The 19,473-nt window shown below is 52.5% G+C and overlaps 1 protein-coding gene across 1 annotated transcript in view; it reads right to left on the bottom strand.

Annotated features, from left to right (window-relative positions):
• gpr156 (G protein-coupled receptor 156) overlaps positions 1-19,473 on the bottom strand; it is a 115,719-nt gene that overhangs the window by 35,231 nt on the left and 61,015 nt on the right. The window contains exon 5 of the mRNA XM_038801910.1: positions 6,280-6,390. Within this exon, the coding sequence (XP_038657838.1) occupies positions 6,280-6,390 (111 nt within the window). The remainder of the gene's footprint in view (positions 1-6,279; positions 6,391-19,473) is intronic.

Raw genomic sequence — 19,473 nt, 5'->3', positions numbered from 1 at the left:
GACTCTTATCAGAAGATATAATAAGAGATCCTATATAGGGAGGTCAAATTGAGGTATACAAGATCATAGATCATAGAATTTACAGTGCAGAAGGAGGCCATTTGGCCCATCGTGTCTGCACCGGCTCCTGGAAAGAGCACCCTACCCAAGGTTAACACCTCCACCCTATCCCCATAACCCAGTAACCCCACCCAACACTAAGGGCAATTTTGGACACTAAGGGCAATTTATCATGTCCAATCCACCTAACTTGCACATTGGATAAAGTAGACATGGAGTGGATGCTTCCTCTTGTCGGGCATTCGAGAACAAGAGGTCATAGTCTCAGGATAAGGGGTAACAAATTTAAAACAGAGAGGAGGAGAAGCTACTTCTCCCAAACGGTTGTGAATCTGTGGAATTCGCTACCCCAGAGAGTGGTGGATGCTGGGATAGTGAGTAAATTTAAGGAGGAGTTAGACAGATTTTTAATTGGCAATGGGTTTGTAATTTTTAACAACATATTTAAATGTATCCACAGATTCATCTGTGATCTTTTAAATTCCTTCATTAAAGACTTTTGGCGCAATCAAACAGCCTCATCGCACCCAACTTGGTAACGGAACAATGCCGTTAAACCTCGTGAGAGGCCTCTCGCGAGAATTGTGACGCTTGGAACATCTCGTGAGATCGAACGAGATCGAGCGAGATGTTGTGATCTGGTCGAGATCCAGATTAACACATTTCAATGATCCATTAGGTTCATTTTGTCCGATTCTCCTGAGGCCTGGGAACGAACAGCCACGCCTGGGAGACTTCACCATGGCGCTGTTTAGCACTGGTCCTCACAAATGTAATGACACCTAGGGGGTCTCTCAGGCCATTGGATGCCCCTGGGTAGTCGGGCTCTTGGGAGGGTGGTACTCAGGCCCTCCTGCTGGCCCCCTAGTACCTTGGCACTACCACCTGGACACCCTGACATTGTCACCCTGACACTGCCAGGATATCCGGGGTGGCACTGCCTGGTTGGCAAGGACATTGCCAGGATGCTAGGCTAGCAGTACCAAGGTGCCCAGTTTCCTGTGCCAGAGGTGGATGAGGGGAGCTTAACGAGTGTCTGACTTTCTGGCCTTATGGCCCTTAACGCTATGTCCAGGTGGATCGCCAGAAGCTACATCAAGAGGTGGCCTTGTGTGATTCCCGCCCTGCGACCTGGGTCCCCGTTGGCCGTCTTCTGAGGCAACAGTGCAAGGATGGGCCCAGTTCCTGCTCGGGTGTCCCAGGTGGCGTAGTGCCACCCTGTTCTTCCCACTGCCCACCAGATGCGCCAGGGAGAGGCGGGGGAGAGTCTGAGGTGCTGTGATGTTCCGGCACCTCCCCTGCGAGAGTCACCGGCATGGGCCCCATCACCTCCTCCTACTCCTGTGGGATGCCCAGTGGACCCCAGGCTACTCCATGGGACAGGAGTGCGAATGGAGCTATCCCCTGCCACCTGGCACTGCCAGTTCTGGATGCCCCCTCTGGACTCGACCAGGGTCTGCATTCTGGCGACCATGGAGAACAGGGAGTGGACCATTGCCGTCTGGGTGGCTCGCCTTTCCTACACCACGTCCAGGAGGGTCTCCAGCTCGGGGTCCATGAATCTTGTTGCTGCATGTCGTGCTGCCAACTTCTTGGCTGGGATGGTGTGTGTGGGGAGTGAAGTGTGTATATGCGGCTGCAGCTTGTCAGCCTCCTGAGTGTCAATCCCGAATCTGGCGAATCCGGCACCATTTCTCATTGGAATCGGTTGTGTTCCATGTGGCGCTGGAGCTAGCCCCTTAACGGTCGGTGAATTGATCCAGGTGTGGTGTCAGTTTTACTGTCGTGGAACTCCATGAATCCTGTGCCCGACATCAACACTTAGTCTCAGGAATGGAGAATCCCGCCTTGTCGGTTTACTGAGGTAAATATTGTAGTGGATTTGCTTTTCAAATATAAGTTTGTGAGCAAGAGTAATGAAGAAGAGGGCAGCATGGTGGCGCAGTGGTTAGCACAGCTGCCTCACGGTGCTGAGGTTCCAGGTTCGATCCCGGCTCTGGGTCACTGTCCGTGTAGAGTTTGCACATTCTCCCCGTGTCTGCGTGGGTTTCACTGCCACACCCCAAAGATATGCCAGGCAGGTGGATTGGTCACACTAAATTAGCCCTTAATTGGAAAAAATGAATTGGGTACTCTAAAATTTATTTTAATAAAGAGTAATGAATAATAAAACAGTCTCCTGATTGCTTGCATCTTAAATCTTTGGTTTTGTCATCTCAAAATTTAAAAAAATGCAGTAAACTGAAGAAGGGGGGAGGTTTTCATTTCATATCAATTTGATTTTCAAAATCACACCCCTTAAATTTGAATTAATTATCTCCACCATGTTTTGCTGACAGAAATAGTCAATACTAATCATGAACCTGTGACAGATCCTAATTCATGGGTGCAAACCTTCCTTTTTTTCCAATAAGTGTCAGGCTCTGACTGAAAACCAGTGTCTAGCTCTCCAGCTGCACAGCCGACTTTCTAGTCCAGATTTTCAAGCACTCGGAGAAAAAAAACTGAGTGGGCGGGGTTTATGTCATCAGTCTGGCAGGTCGGGGCCTGGTGCTGGCTCCACAGAGATCGGGCGCCACCTTCAAAGGGTGCCCCGATCAGCAGAGAGTGTAAACCGCTCCCGCCCCCCCCCCCCCCCCCCCCCATCACCCTCTCCCACAGACATGGAGGATCCCCCCTCACAATTGTTGGGGGGACCTCCCTAAAACACCAACATCGTGGATCCTCCCCCCCCCCCACCCCCACCACCATCAAGCATCAGACTCAGGTGCAACCTCCCCCCCCCCCCCCTCCCAAGGCTGTAATCACGGGGCACCCTACCTCCTTCTCCCCAGCCTCCTCCCTCTCCAGCACTGAAATCTTGCGGGCAGTCTCTCCCCTCACAGGCATCAGCCCTCCCACACACACACACACACACAGATAGGGCCCATTCCGGCACTGCCTCCAGCACAGGTCGGCACTGTCTGTTTGGAAGTGCCAACCTGTGCTGGGGTACTGCCAGGGTATGTCCCTCTCCCCCTGGGGCTATACTTACCTTTACGCTCCCGAGTGGACCTGCTCGACTGATTCGTGTTTACAAATAGCTGTTTTAGACTCACTGACCTGATGTCATATTGGCTAGGTATGATTATTCAGTGGGAGAGGATCATGTGGCGGAGGAGGGGGGCTCTCTAAATATTTGTATTTGTATTAAAATGTACTACAATAAGGTTCTTGCCCTTGTGGGCGGGAACCTCATTACATCATTGGTGAGGGGCAAGGAAAATCAGGAAACGGATTTCGCCAGCGAGAATCACGTTACCCGACTCTCGCAATATTTTGCGTTCGTGCTGCCGTCCTCACGGACGACTAACGCGGGCGCAAAATCGTTCCCCATGACATCGATGAACACAAACAAAACTTGTGAGTGAAACAAATACATTGGCCAGCATTCTCCGATCACTGCGATTCACTTTTCCCACCGGCATGGCACGTGGATTTTCCAGCTGTGTGGGGTGGTTACAATGTCAAATCCCACTGACAAACGGAGGGAGAATCCTGCGGCTGGGGGACGGGAAAATTCAGCCCATTGTAACTTCTCCAGGTGGAACGTTTGAGACCAAGTGATTTCTTGATTTCAGACTTTTCTGGATTATAGAGTGCTGTAGAATGCCTAACCACAAGTGTGTGAACTGGAAAACACTGCAGACATACATGTGTATCGCCCCATGACATTTAATGGCATTACCATCGCTAAATACCCCCCCACTATCAACATCTTGGGGGTTACCATTGACCAGAACCTGAACTGGACTTGCCATATAAATAAGGATGCGAGAGCAGGTCAGAAGCTAGGTACCCGGTGGTGAGTAACTCACATCTTGACCCTCAAAGGCCTGTTCATTATCTACATGGCACAAGTCAGGAGTTTGATGGAATACGCCCGATTGCCTGGATGAGTGCAGCTCCAATATCATTCAAGAAGCTCAACACCATCCAGGACAAAACAGCCTGCTTGATTGGCAGCTTTTCCACAAACATTTATTCCCTCCATCGCTGATGTACAGTGGCAGCAGTTTGTACCATCTACAAGATGCATTACATGAACTGACCAAGTCTCCTCAGTCAACACCTTCCAAATCCACATCTAGAAGGGCAGCAGACACCACTTGGAGATTCCAAGCCATACACCATCCTCTCTTGGAAATATGTTGCCGTTCCTTTGTAGTTGGTGGGTCAAAATCCTGTAACAGCCTCCCTAACAGCACGGTGTGTGTACCTGCACCATAGGGACTGCAGTGATTCAAGAAGGCAGCTCACCACCACCTTCTCAAGGGTTACTCGGGACAGGCAATAAATGCTGTCCGAACCAGTTACACCCACACTTCATGAACAAATATTTAAAAAGACAGTAATTATAAAGCAGTAATAAAAATTATTTTACTTATCTAAACACTGTAACATGTTTCCGCTTCCAAATGTACTGTACTGAATTGACGTCAGGTCTGTTCAAAAAATGTCTGGATAACTGGGGCGGGATTCTCCGACCATTGCCGGGAGTCGGTGTGAATCCTGCCCCTGCCGTCGTCCAAATTCTCCGGCCCCCCAAAAATCGGCCCAGCGTGAGTCGCGCCGCCCGCCTCGGAGAATGGCGCGAGGCGCGACTCAATGGGCCCCGGGGCTGCCCGAATTCTCCGGCCCGCAATGGGCCGAAGTCCCGCCCGTCCCGCCGGCGTAAATTGGAGTCCTTACCGGCGGGGTGGGCCTAGCCCCTGACCTCCGCACCTTTGTGGCGGCCTGAAGCCGGAGTGGTTCACGCCTGCCCCGCCGATTACGGAAGAATCCCGCCCCTGGTGTTTCTGAGCAGTAAGTTACTGGACTGGAGAGGTTTCAGTGTGTAATGGGCCAAAAGTAAGAGAATCTTTGGCCCCCTGCCCATGGGGAGGACAGCAGTATATAAGCATTGTGCAGATAGTTCAAAAGGGGAAGAGACAGAGTTAATGGTGTAAGTGAGGAGAAGAATGAGTGACTGGTGAGGAAATTGGGAAGGAACTCACTGAAGGCCACATTTGTACCCATATCCTCAACCACAAAATGAAGCCTTGAGCTGTTGGAGACCACCCATCTGAAAGGAAGGAAGGAAAAGAAGATGAAAATTCAAAAGGAACGAAACTCAGGCGGGGAGGGAGAATAGCTACACAAATAATGCAAAAACATTGACTATGTCTTATGCCTCAGAAGTTTGTCTTACTTATAAAATTCTTGTTTATTTTTATATGCATGCTGAACTCTCAAAGGGGTCATGAATATGTTTTCAAGCAAGGGCTATATATATGGCATCGAGTATAAAAACTGGCAAGTCGTGCTACAGTTGTATAGAACCATGGTAAGGCTGCACTTGGAATACTGCGCACAATTCTGGTCACCACACCACCAGATGGATGTGGAGGCTTTGGAAATGGTGCAGAGGAGGTTTACCAGGATGTTGCCTGATATGGAGGGAGTTAGCTATGTGGAGAGCTGAATAGACTCGGACTGTTTACATTAGAACGACGGAGGTTGAGGGGCTACCTGATAGGGGTCTACAAGATTAGAGGGGCATGGGTAAAATGGATGGGAAGGTGCTCTTTCCCAGGGAGGAGGGGTCAGTCACTAGGGTGCATAGGTTTAAGGTCCGTGGGGCAAAGTTTAGAGATGTGCGAGGCAGGTTTTTGTACACAGTGGGTGGTGAGTGCCTGTAATGCACTGCCAGGGGAGGTTGTGGTGGCAGATACATTAACGGCGTTCAAAAGGCATCTCAACAAACACATGGATAGGATGGGTATAGAGGGATACGGCACTAGGAGGTGCTGAGGGTTTTGGCCAAAGGTGGTATCATGATCGGTACAGACTTGGAGGGCCGAAGGGCCTGTTTTTGTGCTGTATTGTTTTTTTCTATATCTTCTGTCCTTGACAGATCAGTAAATAATACAGACCACAATTGTTCAAATATTAATCATAACTGGTGCTTATTTAATAGTCAAGTTATTCAACTTTCCTATTACTAATGAACAAATCATTTTAGCCATTAATATTTTAGACAAAATTGATGGCGCTACCTTTATACTGCATTAGAAACACAAGACCGTCTGCCATTGTGGTCATTTTGACACGCAAGTCCCAATTGAGTTTGAAAAATTTCAGGAAAGTAGGGAGAGGTTGTGTGAAGCAAAGGCCATGAAGGTTCACTTGTTGGCTTACCACTCTCTTCTCCGGGACACGCTGAATAAAGACTTTGTACAGTCGCCACGTCTTTCCCAATATGGGGCCAAATATCAACGAGGTTCCTATGCACAATATCCATATGCGAATCTGTAATTCAGAATTAAGGATTGTGATTAAACAAAATATGCTGGAGCCAATGTTAGCAATGCTAAAACCGCTTGAATACATGACCAGAGAGATTTGAAATAAATGCTCTCGGCCTGAATTCTCGTAAGGACAGAGAGAGCCTGGGCGGCATGGTGGCGCAGTGGTTAGCACTGCTGCCTCACGGCGCAGAGGTACCGGGTTCAATCCCGGCCCTGGGTCATTGCCTGTGTGGAGTTTGCACATTCTCCCCGTGTCTGCGTGGGTCTCATCCCCACAACCCCAAAAGATGTGCAGGATAGGTGAATTGGCCACGCTAAATTGCCCCTTAATTGGAAAAAAAAAAGAATTGGGTACTCTAAATTTAAAAAAAGACATAGAGAGCCTCCAGTATAGCCAAAATGTCACTGGAGCCTCGTTTCTGGAAATCTCGAATTTGGTATCCACCATTTTCACCAGGGGAATGGAAATGGGGCAGGTTGTTGTCTGCTCATCCGTGATTCTTGGCAGCAATTGCAGACACAAAAGTACAGCTGCCTTCAGATAAATCCAATTTTTGCTAGTGGAATATATTACAGGAAAAAATTGATGTAGGCTAATCGGTTTTGAGAGTTAAGTGCATGACTCACAGATTGGTGTGGGAGAATTGCGTTTCCATTCATGGGCACTGGTACCAGTACTGGGGAAAGTGGAAGCTGTACCATTGGGATGGTCTTCAGCTGAACCGTGCTAGCACCAGCATTCTACCAAGTCATATAACAAGGTCAGTAAACCATAAGACCATAAAATATGGTAGTAATAGTAGATATTCGGCCCATCGAGTCTGCTCTGGCTTTGATCATGGCTGATATGTTTCTCATCCCCATTCTCCTGCCATCTCCCCGTAACCCCGGATACCCTTATTAATCAAGAACCTAACTATCTCTGTCTTAAAGAGGGCTTTAAATTACAGGATGCGAAGGATCAAGTTTGGGAATGTGAGATAATTTAAAAGGAGAAGACAAGGCAAAAGAGCAAGGCAGGAAGAAGGGAAATGATGATCAGAGAGTGACAGGAAGGGACAGAATGTACAAAGCTAAGAATGTACAATCAGATAATGCTAGCGGTTACAAAACTATCTGAATGCAAGCAGTATTCGTAATGAAACAGATGAATTGATAGCGGAAATATAAATTAAATCTGTATGATATTACAGAGACATGGGTGCAAGATGACAAAGATGGAGGGCTGGATTCTTCCACCCCGCCCGCCGCAAGAATGCCAACTGACCGTGTACTAGCCCAGTGTGTGGTACCAATGTTCTGGAATTAGATTTACAGGTGGCACTTGACAAGCTGCCACATCGAAGATTACTATGAAAAATAAGAGCTGATGGTGTCGGGGGTAATATGTTAGCATGGATAGAGGATCGGCTAGCTAACAGGAAACAGAAGGGATAAATGGGTAATTCTCCGGTTGGGATGATATGATAAGTGAAGTGCCACAGGGATCAGTGCTGGGGCCTCAGCTATTTATAATTTATATTAATGATTTGGGTGACGGGTCTGAATGTACTGTAGCTAAATTTGCTGTTGACACAAAGATAGGTTCCTTTAGGCAGAGTGTCCTTGTGGGGGGTCTCCCAATCGAGGGGTTCCCATATGACAGGGCTCCCTCGGGGGGGGGGGGGGGGGCCTAGTACAGGGGTCCCTGGTGGAGAATGGGGGAGGAGGGGTATGGTAGAGGAGGTGTTCGTAGGCAGTTCACTGTTGGGGCAGTGACCCTCGGATAGGTTTGGATGGTCTCAACCATCATGGCCCTGACGTGGTGGATCTGGGGAGGGCCATTGTGTACCTATGAGAAAGCGGGAGAGTGAGAGAGAGAGAGAGAGAGACTGTGTGTGAGCCAGAGGGAGTGTGTGTGAGAGAGAGGGAGAGAGTGTGTGTGAGAGAGAGAGAGTGTGTGTGAGAGAGAGGGAGAGTGTGTCTGAGAGAGAGGGAGAGTGTGTGTGTGAGAGAGAGGGAGAGTGTGTGTGAGAGAGAAGGAGAGTGTGTGTGAGAGAGAAGGAGAGTGTGTGTGAGAGAGAGGGGGAGGGTGTGTGTGAGAGAGAGGGAGAGTGTGTGTGAGAGAGAGAGAGGGAGAGTGTGCTAGAGAGAGGGCGAGTGTGTGTGAGAGAGAGGGAGTATGTGTGTGAGAGAGAGAGTGTGTGTGAGAGAGAGAGAGTGTGTGTGAGAGAGAGTGTGTGAGAGAGAGTGGGAGAGTGTGTGCGAGAGAGGGAGTGTGTGTGAGAGAGGGAGAGTGTGTGTGAGAGAGAGGGAGAGTGTGTGTGAGAGAGGGAGAGTGTGTGAGAGAGAGAGAAGGAGTGTGTGTGCTAGAGAAGGAGAGTGTGTGTGAGAGAGGGAGAGTGTGTGAGAGGGAGAGTGTGTGAGAGAGAGGGAGAGTGTGTGAGGGAGAGAGGGAGGGTGTGTGTGAGAGAGGGAGTGTGTGTGCTAGAGAGGGAGAGTGTGTGAGAGAGAGGGAGAGTGTGTGAGAGAGAAAGGGAGAGTGTGTGAGAGAGAGGGAGAATGTGTGTGAGAGAGAGGGAGAGTGTGTGAGAGAGAGAGGGAGAGTGTGTGAGAGAGAGAGGGAGAGTGTGTGAGAGAGAGAGGGAGAGTGTGTGAGAGAGAGAGGGAGAGTGTGTGTGAGCCAGAGGGGGAGTGTGTGTGAGCCAGAGGGAGAGGGTGTGTGAGCCAGAGGGAGAGTGTGTGTGAGCCAGAGGGAGAGTGTGTGTGAGCCAAAGGGAGAGTGTGTGTGAGCCAGAGGGAGAGTGTGTGTGAGCCAAAGGGAGAGTGTATGTGAGCCAGAGGGAGAGTGTGTGTGAGCCAGAGGGCGAGTGTGTGTGAGCCAGAGGGAGAGTGTGTGTGTGACAGCGAGGGCGAGTGTGTGTGAGAGCCAGAGGGAGAGTGTGTGTGAGCCAGAGGGAGAGTGTGTGTGAGCCAGAGGGAGAGTGTGTGTGAGCCAGAGGGAGAGTGTGTGAGCCAGAGGGAGAGTGTGTGTGAGAGAGAGGGAGTGTGTGTGAGAGAGCGAGAGGGAGTGTGTGTGAGAGAGAGGGAGAGTGTGTGTGAGAGCGAGAGGGTGTGTGTGAGAGCGAGGGAGAGTGTGTGTATGTGAGAGCGAGGGAGAGTGTGTGTGAGCGAGGGAGAGTGTGTGTATGTGAGAGCGAGGGAGAGTGTGTGTGAGAGCGAGGGAGAGTGTGTGTGAGAGCGAGGGAGAGTGTGTGTGCGAGCGAGGGAGAGTGTGTGTGTGTGATAGCGAGGGAGAGCGTGTGTGAGAGCGAGGGAGAGTGTGTGTGAGAGCAGGAGGGAGTGTGTGTGAGAGCGAGGGAGAATGTGTGTGTGTGAGAGCAAGGGAGAATGTATGTGTGAGAGCGAGGGAGAGTGTGTGCGTGAGAGAGCGAGGGAGAGTGTGTGTGAGAGCGAGGGAGAGTGTGTGTGTGAGAGAGCGAGAGGGAGTGTGTGTGTGTGAGAGAGCGAGAGGGAGTGTGTCTGAGAGCGAGGGAGAGTGTGTGTGAGAGCGAGGGAAGAGTGTGTATGAGAGCGAGGGAGAGTGTGTGTGAGAGCGAGGGAGAGTTTGTGTGAGAGAGCGAGGGAGAGTGTGTGTGACAGCGAGGGAGAGTGTGTGTATGTGAGAGCGAGGGAGAGTGTGTGTGTGTGAGGGAGGGAGAATGTGTGTGTGTGAGAGCAAGGGAGTGTGTGTGTGAGAGCGAGGGAGAATGTGTGTGTGTGAGAGCGAGGGAGAATGTATGTGTGTGAGAGCGAGGGAGAGTGTGTGTGTGTGAGAGCGAGGGAGTGTGTGTGAGAGTGAGGGAGAGTGTGTGTGTGAGAGCGAGGGAGAGTGTGTGTGTGTGAGAGCGAGGGAGAGTGTGTGTGTGTGTGAGAGCGAGGGAGAGTGTGTGTGTGAGAGCGAGGGAGAGTGTGTGTGTGTGTGAGAGCGAGGGAGAGTGTGTGTGTGTGAGAGCGAGGGAGAGTGTGTGTGTGAGATCGAGGGAGAGTGTGTGTGTGAGATCGAGGGAGAGTGTGTGTGTGTGTGAGAGCGAGGGAGAGTGTGTGTGTGTGAGAGCGAGGGAGAGTGTGTGTGTGTGAGAGCGAGGGAGAGTGTGTGTGAGAGTGAGGGAGAGTGTGTGTGTGAGAGCGAGGGAGAGTGTGTGTGTGTGAGAGCGAGGGAGAGTGTGTGTGTGTGTGAGAGCGAGGGAGAGTGTGTGTGTGTGAGCGAGGGAGAGTGTGTGTGTGTGAAAGCGAGGGAGAGTGTGTGTGTGTGAGAGCGAGGGAGAGTGTGTGTGTGTGAGAGCGAGGGAGAGTGTGTGTGTGTGAGAGCGAGGGAGAGTGTGTGTGTGAGAGTGAGGGAGAGTGTGTGTGTGAGAGCGAGGGAGAGTGTGTGTGAGAGCGAGGGAGTGTGTGTGTGTGAGCGAGGGAGAGTGTGTGTGAGAGCGAGGGAGAGTGTGTGTGAGAGCGAGGGAGAGTGTGTGTGTGTGTGAGAGAGCGAGAGGGAGTGTGTCTGAGAGCGAGGGAGAGTGTGTGTGTGTGTGAGAGCGAGGGAGAGTGTGTGTGTGTGAGAGCGAGGGAGAGTGTGTGTGTGTGAGAGCGAGGGAGAGTGTGTGTGTGAGAGCGAGGGAGAGTGTGTGTGTGTGTGTGAGAGCGAGGGAGAGTGTGTGTGTGTGAGAGCGAGGGAGAGTGTGTGTGTGAGAGCGAGGGAGAGTGTGTGTGAGAGTGAGGGAGAGTGTGTGTGTGAGAGCGAGGGAGAGTGTGTGTGTGTGAGAGCGAGGGAGAGTGTGTGTGTGTGTGAGAGCGAGGGAGAGTGTGTGTGTGTGAGCGAGGGAGAGTGTGTGTGTGTGAGAGCGAGGGAGAGTGTGTGTGTGTGAGAGCGAGGGAGAGTGTGTGTGTGTGAGAGCGAGGGAGAGGGTGTGTGTGAGAGAGAGGGAGAGTGTGTGTGTGAGAGCGAGGGAGAGGTGTGTGTGAGAGCGAGGGGGAGTGTGTGTGTGTGAGCGAGGGAGAGTGTGTGTGAGAGCGAGGGAGAGTGTGTGTGAGAGCGAGGGAGAGTGTGTGTGTGTGAGAGAGCGAGAGGGAGTGTGTCTGAGAGCGAGGGAGAGTGTCTGTGAGAGCGAGGGAGTGTGTGTGTGTGAGAGAGCGAGAGGGAGTGTGTCTGAGAGCGAGGGAGAGTGTGTGTGAGAGCGAGGGATAGTGTGTATGAGAGCGAGGGAGAGTGTGTGTGAGAGTGTGTGTGTTTGTGAGAGCGAGGGAGAGTTTGTGTGCGAGCGAGGGAGAGTGTGTGTGAGAGCGAGGGAGAGTGTGTGTGTGAGAGCGAGGGAGAGTGTGTGTGTGAGAGCAAGGGAGAATGTGTGTGTGTGAGAGTGAGGGAGAGTGTGTGTGAGAGCGAGGGAGTGTGTGTGTGAGAGCGAGAGAGAGTGTGTGTGAGAGAGGGAGAGTGTGTGTGTGTGAGAGAGGGAGAGTGTGCGTGAGAGAGAGGGAGAGTGTGTGTGAGAGAGGGAGAGTGTGCGTGAGAGAGAGGGAGAGTGTGTGTGAGAGAGGGAGAGTGTGCGTGAGAGAGAGGGAGAGTGTGCGTGAGAGAGAGGGAGAGTGTGTGTGAGAGAGGGAGAGTGTGCGTGAGAGAGAGGGAGAGTGTGTGTGAGAGAGAGGGAGAGTGTGCGTGAGAGAGAGGGAGAGTGTGTGAGAGTGAGGGAGAGTGTGTGAGAGTGAGGGAGAGTGTGTGTGAGAGCGAGGGAGTGTGTGTGTGAGAGCGAGAGAGAGTGTGTGTGAGAGAGGGAGAGTGTGCGTGAGAGAGAGGGAGAGTGTGTGTGAGAGAGGGAGAGTGTGTGTGTGGTGAATGTATAAATACTGTTAAATTCACCAGTATACTGTATTACGTTATACTATGTTATTAACCCTGTGGGCCACTGTGTGGCTTCACCCACAGGGGGAGATGTTGGAGCATGTACGTGCTCTGCCCATGGCACCGCCCCTTATAGGAAGAGCAGCAGACCTGCGGGACCGCCTTCACTATTGTACCGGTCACAGGCAGACAAAGTTGTAAGCTGATTAAAACCACTCTTTACGAGTCTTCGAGTGAATTGATGGTCATATCAGTGTGCGAGAGAGAGGGAGTGTGTGTGAGAGAGAGCGAGGCAGAGTGTGTGTGAGAGAGAGCGAGGGAGAGTGTGTGTGTGTGAGAGCGATGGAGAGTGTGTGTGAGCGAGGGAGAATGTGTGTGTGTGAGAGCGAGGGAGTGTGTGTGTGAAAGAGCGAGGGAGAGTGTGTGTGTGTGGGAGAGTGTGTGTGTGAGAGCGAGGGAGAGTGTGTGTGTGTGAGAGCGAGGGAGTGTGTGTGTGAAAGAGCGAGGGAGAGTGTGTGTGTGTGGGAGAGTGTGTGTGTGTGAGAGCGAGGGAGAGGGAGTGTGTGTGAGAGCGAGGGAGTGTGTGTGTGAAAGAGCGAGGGAGAGTGTGTGTGTGTGGGAGAGTGTGTGTGTGTGAGAGCGAGGGAGAGGGAGTGTGTGTGAGAGAGCGAGGGAGAGTTTGTGTGAGAGAGCGAGGGAGAGTGTGTGTGACAGCGAGGGAGAGTGTGTGTGTGTGAGCGAGGGAGAATGTGTGTGTGTGAGAGCGAGGGAGTGTGTGTGTGAGAGCGAGGGAGAATGTGTGTGTGTGAGAGCGAGGGAGAATGTATGTGTGTGAGAGCGAGGGAGAGTGTGTGTGTGTGAGAGTGAGGGAGTGTGTGTGAGAGTGAGGGAGAGTATGTGTGTGAGAGCGAGGGAGAGTGTGTGTGTGTGAGAGCGAGGGAGAGTGTGTGTGTGAGACAGCGAGGGAGAGTGTGTGTGTGAAAGAGCGAGGGAGAGTGTGTGGGTGTGAGAGCGAGGGAGAGTGTGTGTGTGTGAGAGCGAGGGAGTGTGTGTGAGAGAGAGGGAGAGTGTGTGAGAGAGAGGGAGAGTGTGTGAGAGAGAGGGAGAGTGTGTGCGAACGAGGGAGTGTGTGTGTGAGAGCGAGGGAGAGTGTGTGTGTGTGAGAGCGAGGGAGTGTGTGTGTGAGAGTGTGTGTGTATGTGAGAGTGAGGGAGAGTTTGTGTGAGAGTGAGGGAGAATGTGTGTGTGTGAGAGCGAGGGAGAGTGTGTGTGTGAGAGCGAGGGAGTGTGTGTGTGTGTGAGAGCGAGGGAGAGTGTGTGTGTGAGAGCGAGGGAGAGTGTGTGTATGTGAGAGCGAGGGAGAATGTGTGTGTGAGAGCGAGGGAGAGTGTGTGTGTGTGAGAGCGAGGGAGAGCGTGTGTGTGTGTGAGCGAGGGAGAGCGTGTGTGTGTGTGAGCGAGGGAGAGTGTCTGTATGTGAGAGCGAGGGAGAATGTGTGTGTGAGAGCGAGGGAGAGTGTGTGTGTGTGAGAGCGAGGGAGAGCGTGTGTGAGAGCGAGGGAGAGCGTGTGTGAAGAGGGAGAGTGTGCGTGAGAGGGAGGGAGAGTGTGAGTGAGAGCGAGGGAGAGTGTGTGTGAGAGAGGGAGAGTGTGTGAGAGCGAGGGAGAGTGTGTGGGTGAGAGCGAGGGAGAGTGTGTAAGTGAAAGAGCGAGGGAGAGTGTGTGTGTGTGAGAGTGAGGGAGTGTGTGTGTGTGTGAGCGAGGGAGAGTGTGTGTGTGAGAGCGAGGGAGAGTGTGTGTATGTGAGAGCGAGGGAGAATGTGTGTGTGAGAGCGAGGGAGAGTGTGTGTGTGTGAGAGCGAAGGAGAGCGTGTGTGAGAGCGAGGGAGAGCGTGTGTGAAGAGGGAGAGGGTGCGTGAGAGCGAGGGAGAGTGTGAGTGAGAGCGAGGGAGAGTGTGTGTGAGAGAGGGAGAGTGTGTGAGAGCGAGGGAGAGTGTGTGTGTGTGAGAGCGAGGGAGAGTGTGTGTGTGAGAGTGAGGGAGAGCCTGTGTGTGAGAGCGAGGGAGAGTGTGTGTGTCAGAGCGAGGGAGTGTGTGTGTGTGTGAGAGCAAGGGAGTGTGTGTGTGTGTGAGAGCGAGGGAGAGTGTGTGTGTGAGAGCGAGGGAGAGTGTGTGTGTGTGAGAGCGAGGGAGTGTGTGTGTGTGTGAGAGCGAGGGAGAGTGTGTGTGTGTGAGCGAGGGAGAGCCTGTGTGTGAGAGCGAGGGAGAGTGTGTGTGTGAGAGCGAGGGAGTGTGTGTGTGTGTGAGAGCAAGGGAGTGTGTGTGTGTGAGAGCGAGGGAGAGTGTGTGTGTGAGAGCAAGGGAGTGTGTGTGTGTGTGAGAGCGAGGGAGTGTGTGTGTGTGTGAGAGCGAGGGAGAGTGTGTGTGTGAGAGCGAGGGAGAGTGTGTGTGTGTGAGAGCGAGGGAGTGTGTGTGTGTGAGAGCGAGGGAGAGTGTGTGTGTGTGAGCGAGAGAGAGCCTGTGTGTGAGAGTGTGTGTGTATGTGAGAGTGAGGGAGAGTTTGTGTGAGAGTGAGGGAGAATGTGTGTGTGTGAGAGCGAGGGAAGGAGTGTGTGTGTGAGAGCGAGGGAGAGTGTGTGTGTGAGAGCGAGGGAGAGTGTGTGTATGTGAGAGCGAGGAAGAATGTGTGTGTGAGAGCGAGGGAGAGTGTGTGTGTGTGAGAGCGAGGGAGAGTGTGTGTGAGTGCGAGGGAGAGTGTGTGTGAGAGCGAGGGAGAGTGTGTGTGAGAGCGAGGGAGAGTGTGTGTGAGAGCGAGGGAGAGTGTGTGTGAGAGCGAGGGAGAGTGTGTGTGAAGAGGGAGAGTGTTGTTCTGGAAAATACAGAATGTGTCATTTGAAACATAGAAGTCTGCCAATATCTGGTCTGGGAGAGTGCAGGGAAAGATCCCACAAGAGGTTGGTGGCAGCTGAAAAAAGCAGAAACTGTGGCCAGCTCTTCTGTCAAAAATGCAGTCAATTTCAGTCTGTCAGAATTGTTATTACAACCTGCAGCAGGAGAAAGGGAAAAAGAAAAAGAGAGTTTGCATAGATTTCTTTGTGCTGAGTTGAAGCACTGTGATGTACTGAATAGAGGGGGACCCATTGGCCTGGTTGTGTCCCACCATGCCCCTTTAAGCCCCGTAGCCCATCCCCTATCGGAGGTCCCGATCTCTCCCGCCAAAAAGCACTAAGCGCGGGCTCCCCTCGCTCCTCCCCCTCCCCCCACGCGTGAGGCAGAAACAGAGAGCAGCAGAACGCGAAGCAGCAACAGCTGGCGGCCGGGGCACGGCCCGGGGGAGTTCCGCTCCCCCCAAGGAGGTGGAAGGCTCGAAGATCAACGCCAGCAAGAATGAGGAGGAGAACTAAAAGAGAGAGAGAGAGAAACAGCAACAGGAGAGAAGGGGAGGAGAACTAAAAGAGAGAGACAGAGAAACAGCAACAGGAGAGAAGGGGAGGAGAACTAAAAGAGAGAGACAGAGAAACAGCAACAGGAGAGAAGGGGAGGAGAACTAAAAGAGAGAGAGAGAAACAGCAACAGGAGAGAAGGGGAGGAGAACTAAAAGAGAGAGAGAGAGAAGCAGCAACAAGAGAGAAGGGGAGGAGAACTAAAAGAGAGAGAGAGAAACAGCAACAGAAGAGAAGGGGAGGAGAACTAAAAGAGAGAGAGAGAGAAGCAGCAACAAGAGAGAAGGGGAGGAGAACTAAAAGAGAGAGAGAGAGAGTCTGAAGGTCCCTACAACAAACCAGCAGCAATGGGGAGGACAGAACACAGAGAACAGAGAAACAGCAACAGGAGAGAAGGGGAGGAGAACTACAAGAGAGAGAGAGAGAGTCTGAAGGCCCCTACAACAAACCAGCAGCATCCAGAATCACTAATCGTTTTTCCTTTCTGTAAAGAAAGTGTTTGCAACTTTAAAAAAAAAGTATAATAATAAAATAACTTAACCTGAAAAAGTGGTTATTAGCTTACTTCACTTCCCTAATAACGCAGGACCCAGGACATCGATGCTATTAAGGGGTAAGTAGGTAAAATTCTTCGGTGAAGGTATGGGTTATACCGGGGAATAACTTGGAAATATAGTTTGACCTGAATAGCACCCACAGAAGCCTGCATCGGAGTCAGGGAGTGAGAATCCCTGTTCACCATTTGGAATATCGGCCCTTTTTGGTATAGGGGGAATTCTAAGACAGAGTGGTGAATTTACAAAAACAGTGTGCGTGAGAGGGAGGGAGAGTGTGAGTGAGAGCGAGGGAGAGTGTGTGTGAGAGAGGGAGAGTGTGTGAGAGCGAGGGAGAGTGTGTGTGTGTGAGAGCGAGGGAGAGTGTGTGTGTGAAAGAGCGAGGGAGAGTGTGTGTGCGTGAGAGCGAGGGAGAGTGTGTGAGTGAGAGCGAGGGAGAGTGTGTGTGAGAGAGGGAGAGTGTGTGAGAGCGATGGAGAGTGTGTGTGTGTGAGAGCGAGGGAGAGTGTGTGTGTGAAAGAGCGAGGGAGAGTGTGTGTGCGTGAGAGCAAGGGAGAGTGTGTGAGTGAGAGCGAGGGAGAGTGTGTGTGAGAGAGGGAGAGTGTGTGAGAGCGAGGGAGAGGGTGTGTGTGTGAGAGCGAGGGAGAGTGTGTGTGTGAAAGAGCGAGGGAGAGTGTGTGTGTGTGAGAGCGAGGGAGAGTGTGTGTGTGAGAGCGAGGGAGAGCGTGTGTGTGAGAGCGAGGGAGAGTGTGTGTGTGAGAGCGAGGGAGAATGTGTGTGTGAGAGCGAGGGAGAGTGTGTGTGTGTGAGAGCGAGGGAGAGCGTGTGTGAGAGCGAGGGTGAGTGTGTGTGAGAGCGAGGGAGAGTGTGTGTGAGAGCGAGGGAGAGTGTGTGTGAGAGCGAGGGAGAGTGTGTGTGAAGAGGGAGAGTGTGCGTGAGAGCGAGGGAGAGTGTGAGTGATAGCGAGGGAGAGTGTGTGTGAGAGAGGGAGAGTGTGTGAGAGCGAGGGAGAGTGTGTGTGTGTGAGAGCGAGGGAGAGTGTGTGTGTGAAAGATCGAGGGAGAGTGTGTGTGTGAGAGCGAGGGAGAGTGTGTGTGTGTGTGAGAGCGAGGGAGAATGTGTGTGTGAGAGCGAGGGAGAGTGTGTGTGTGAGAGCGAGGGAGAGCGTGTGTGTCTGAGAGCGAGGGAGTGTGAGTGTGAGAGCGAGGGAGTGTGTGTGAGAGCGAGGGAGAGTGTGTGTGTGTTAGAGCGAGGGAGAGCGTGTGTGTGTGAGAGCGAGGGAGCGTGTGTGCGTGTGAGAGCAAGGGAGAATGTGTGTGTGTGTGAGCGAGGGAGAGTGTGTGTGTGTGAGAGCGAGGGAGAGCGTGTGTGTGAGTGTGTGTGTGTATGTGAGAGTGAGGGAGAGTGTGTGTGAGAGTGAGGGAGAGTGTGTGTGAGAGTGAGGGAGAGTGTGTGAGAGAGAGGGAGAGTGTGTGTGAGAGAGGGAGTGTGTGTGAGAGAGAGGGAGAGTGTGTGGGAGCGAGTGAGAGTGTGTGTGTGTGAGAACGAGGGAGAGAGTGTGTGTGTGTGAGAGCGAGAGAGGGAGTGTGTGTGTGAGAGCGAGGGAGAATGTGTGTGTGTGTGAGCGAGGGAGAGTGTGTGTGTGTGAGAGCGAGGGAGAGCGTGTGTGTGAGATTGTGTGTGTGTATGTGAGAGTGAGGGAGAATTTGTGTGAGAGTGAGGGAGAATGTGTGTGTGTGAGAGCGAGGGAGAGTGTGTGTGTATGAGAGCGAGGGAGTGTGTGTGTGTGTGAGAGCGAGGGAGAGCGTGTGTGTGAGAGCGAGGGAGAGTGTGTGTGTGAGAGCGAGGGAGAGTGTGTGTGTGTGAGAGCGAGGGAGAATGTGTGTGTGAGAGCGAGGGAGAATGTGTGTGTGAGATCGAGGGAGAGTGTGTGTGTGTGAGAGCGAGGGAGAGTGTGTGTGTGTGAGAGCGAGGGAGAGTGTGTGTGTGTGAGAGCGAGGGAGAGTGTGTGTGTGAGAGCGAGGGAGAATGTGTGTTTGTCTGAGAGCGAGGGAGAGTGTGTGTGTGTTTGAGAGCGAGGGAGAGTGTGTGTGTGTGAGAGCGAGAGAGTGTGTGTGAGAGCGAGGGAGAGTGTGTGTGTGTGTGAGCGAGGGAGAGTGTGTGTGTGAGAGCGAGGGAGAGTGTCTGTGTGTGAGAGCGAGGGAGAGTGTGTGTGAGAGCGAGGGAGAGTGTGTGTGTGAGAGCGAGGGAGAGTTTCTGTATGTGTGAGAGCGAGGGAGGAGAGTGTGTGTGTGAGAGCGAGGGGAGAGTGTGGTGTGTGAGAGCGAGGGAGAGTGTGTGTGTGAGAGCGAGAGGGAGAGTGTGTGTGTGAGCGAGGGAGAATGTGTGTGTGTGAGAGCGAGGGAGAGTGTGTGTGTGAGAGCGAGGGCGAGTGTGTGTGTGAGAGAGCGGGAGAATGTGTGTGTGTGAGAGCGAGGGAGAGTGTGTGTGTGTGAGAGCGAGGGAGAGTGTGTGTGTGTGAGCGAGGGAGAATGTGTGTGTGTGTGAGAGCGAGGGAGAGTGTGTGTGTGTGAGCGAGGGAGAATGTGTGTGTGTGAGAGCGAGGGAGAGTGTGTGTGTGAGAGCGAGGGCGAGTGTGTGTGTGAGAGCGAGGGAGTGTGTGTGTGTGATAGCGAGGGAGAGTGTGTGTGAGAGCAAGGGAGAGAGTGTGTGTGAGAGCGAGGGAGAATGTGTGTGTGTGAGAGCGAGGGAGAGTGTGTGTGTGTGTGAGAGCGAGGGAGAGTGTGTGTGTGAGAGCGAGGGAGAGAGTGTGTATGTGAGAGAGAGGGAGAGTGTGTGTGTGTGAGAGCGAGGGAGAGTGTGTGTGTGTGAGAGCGAGGGCGAGTGTGTGTGTGAGAGCGAGGGAGAATGTGTGTGTGAGAGGGAGGGAGAGTGTGTGTGTGAGAGCGAGGGAGAGTGTGTGTGTGAGAGCGAGGGAGAGTGTGTGTGTGTGTGAGAGCAAGGGAGAGAGTGTGTGTGTGTGAGAGCGAGGGAGAGAGAGTATGTGTGAGCGAGGGAGAGTGTGTGTGAGAGCGAGGGAGAGAGTGTGTGTGAGAGCGAGGGAGAATGTGTGTGTGAGAGCGAGGGAGAGTGTGTGTGTGTGAGCGAGGGAGAGTGTGTGTGTGTGTGAGAGTGAGGGAGAGTGTGTGTGTGTGAGAGCGAGGGAGAGTGTGTGTGAGAGAGCGAGGGAGAGTGTTTTTTTGAGAGCC

The sequence above is a fragment of the Scyliorhinus canicula genome, chromosome 7 (genome assembly GCF_902713615.1).
Source record: "Scyliorhinus canicula chromosome 7, sScyCan1.1, whole genome shotgun sequence".
Lineage (NCBI taxonomy): Eukaryota > Metazoa > Chordata > Chondrichthyes > Carcharhiniformes > Scyliorhinidae > Scyliorhinus > Scyliorhinus canicula.
Note: the sequence above shows the minus strand (reverse complement) of the source record. Positions and strands in the feature narration are given on the sequence as shown.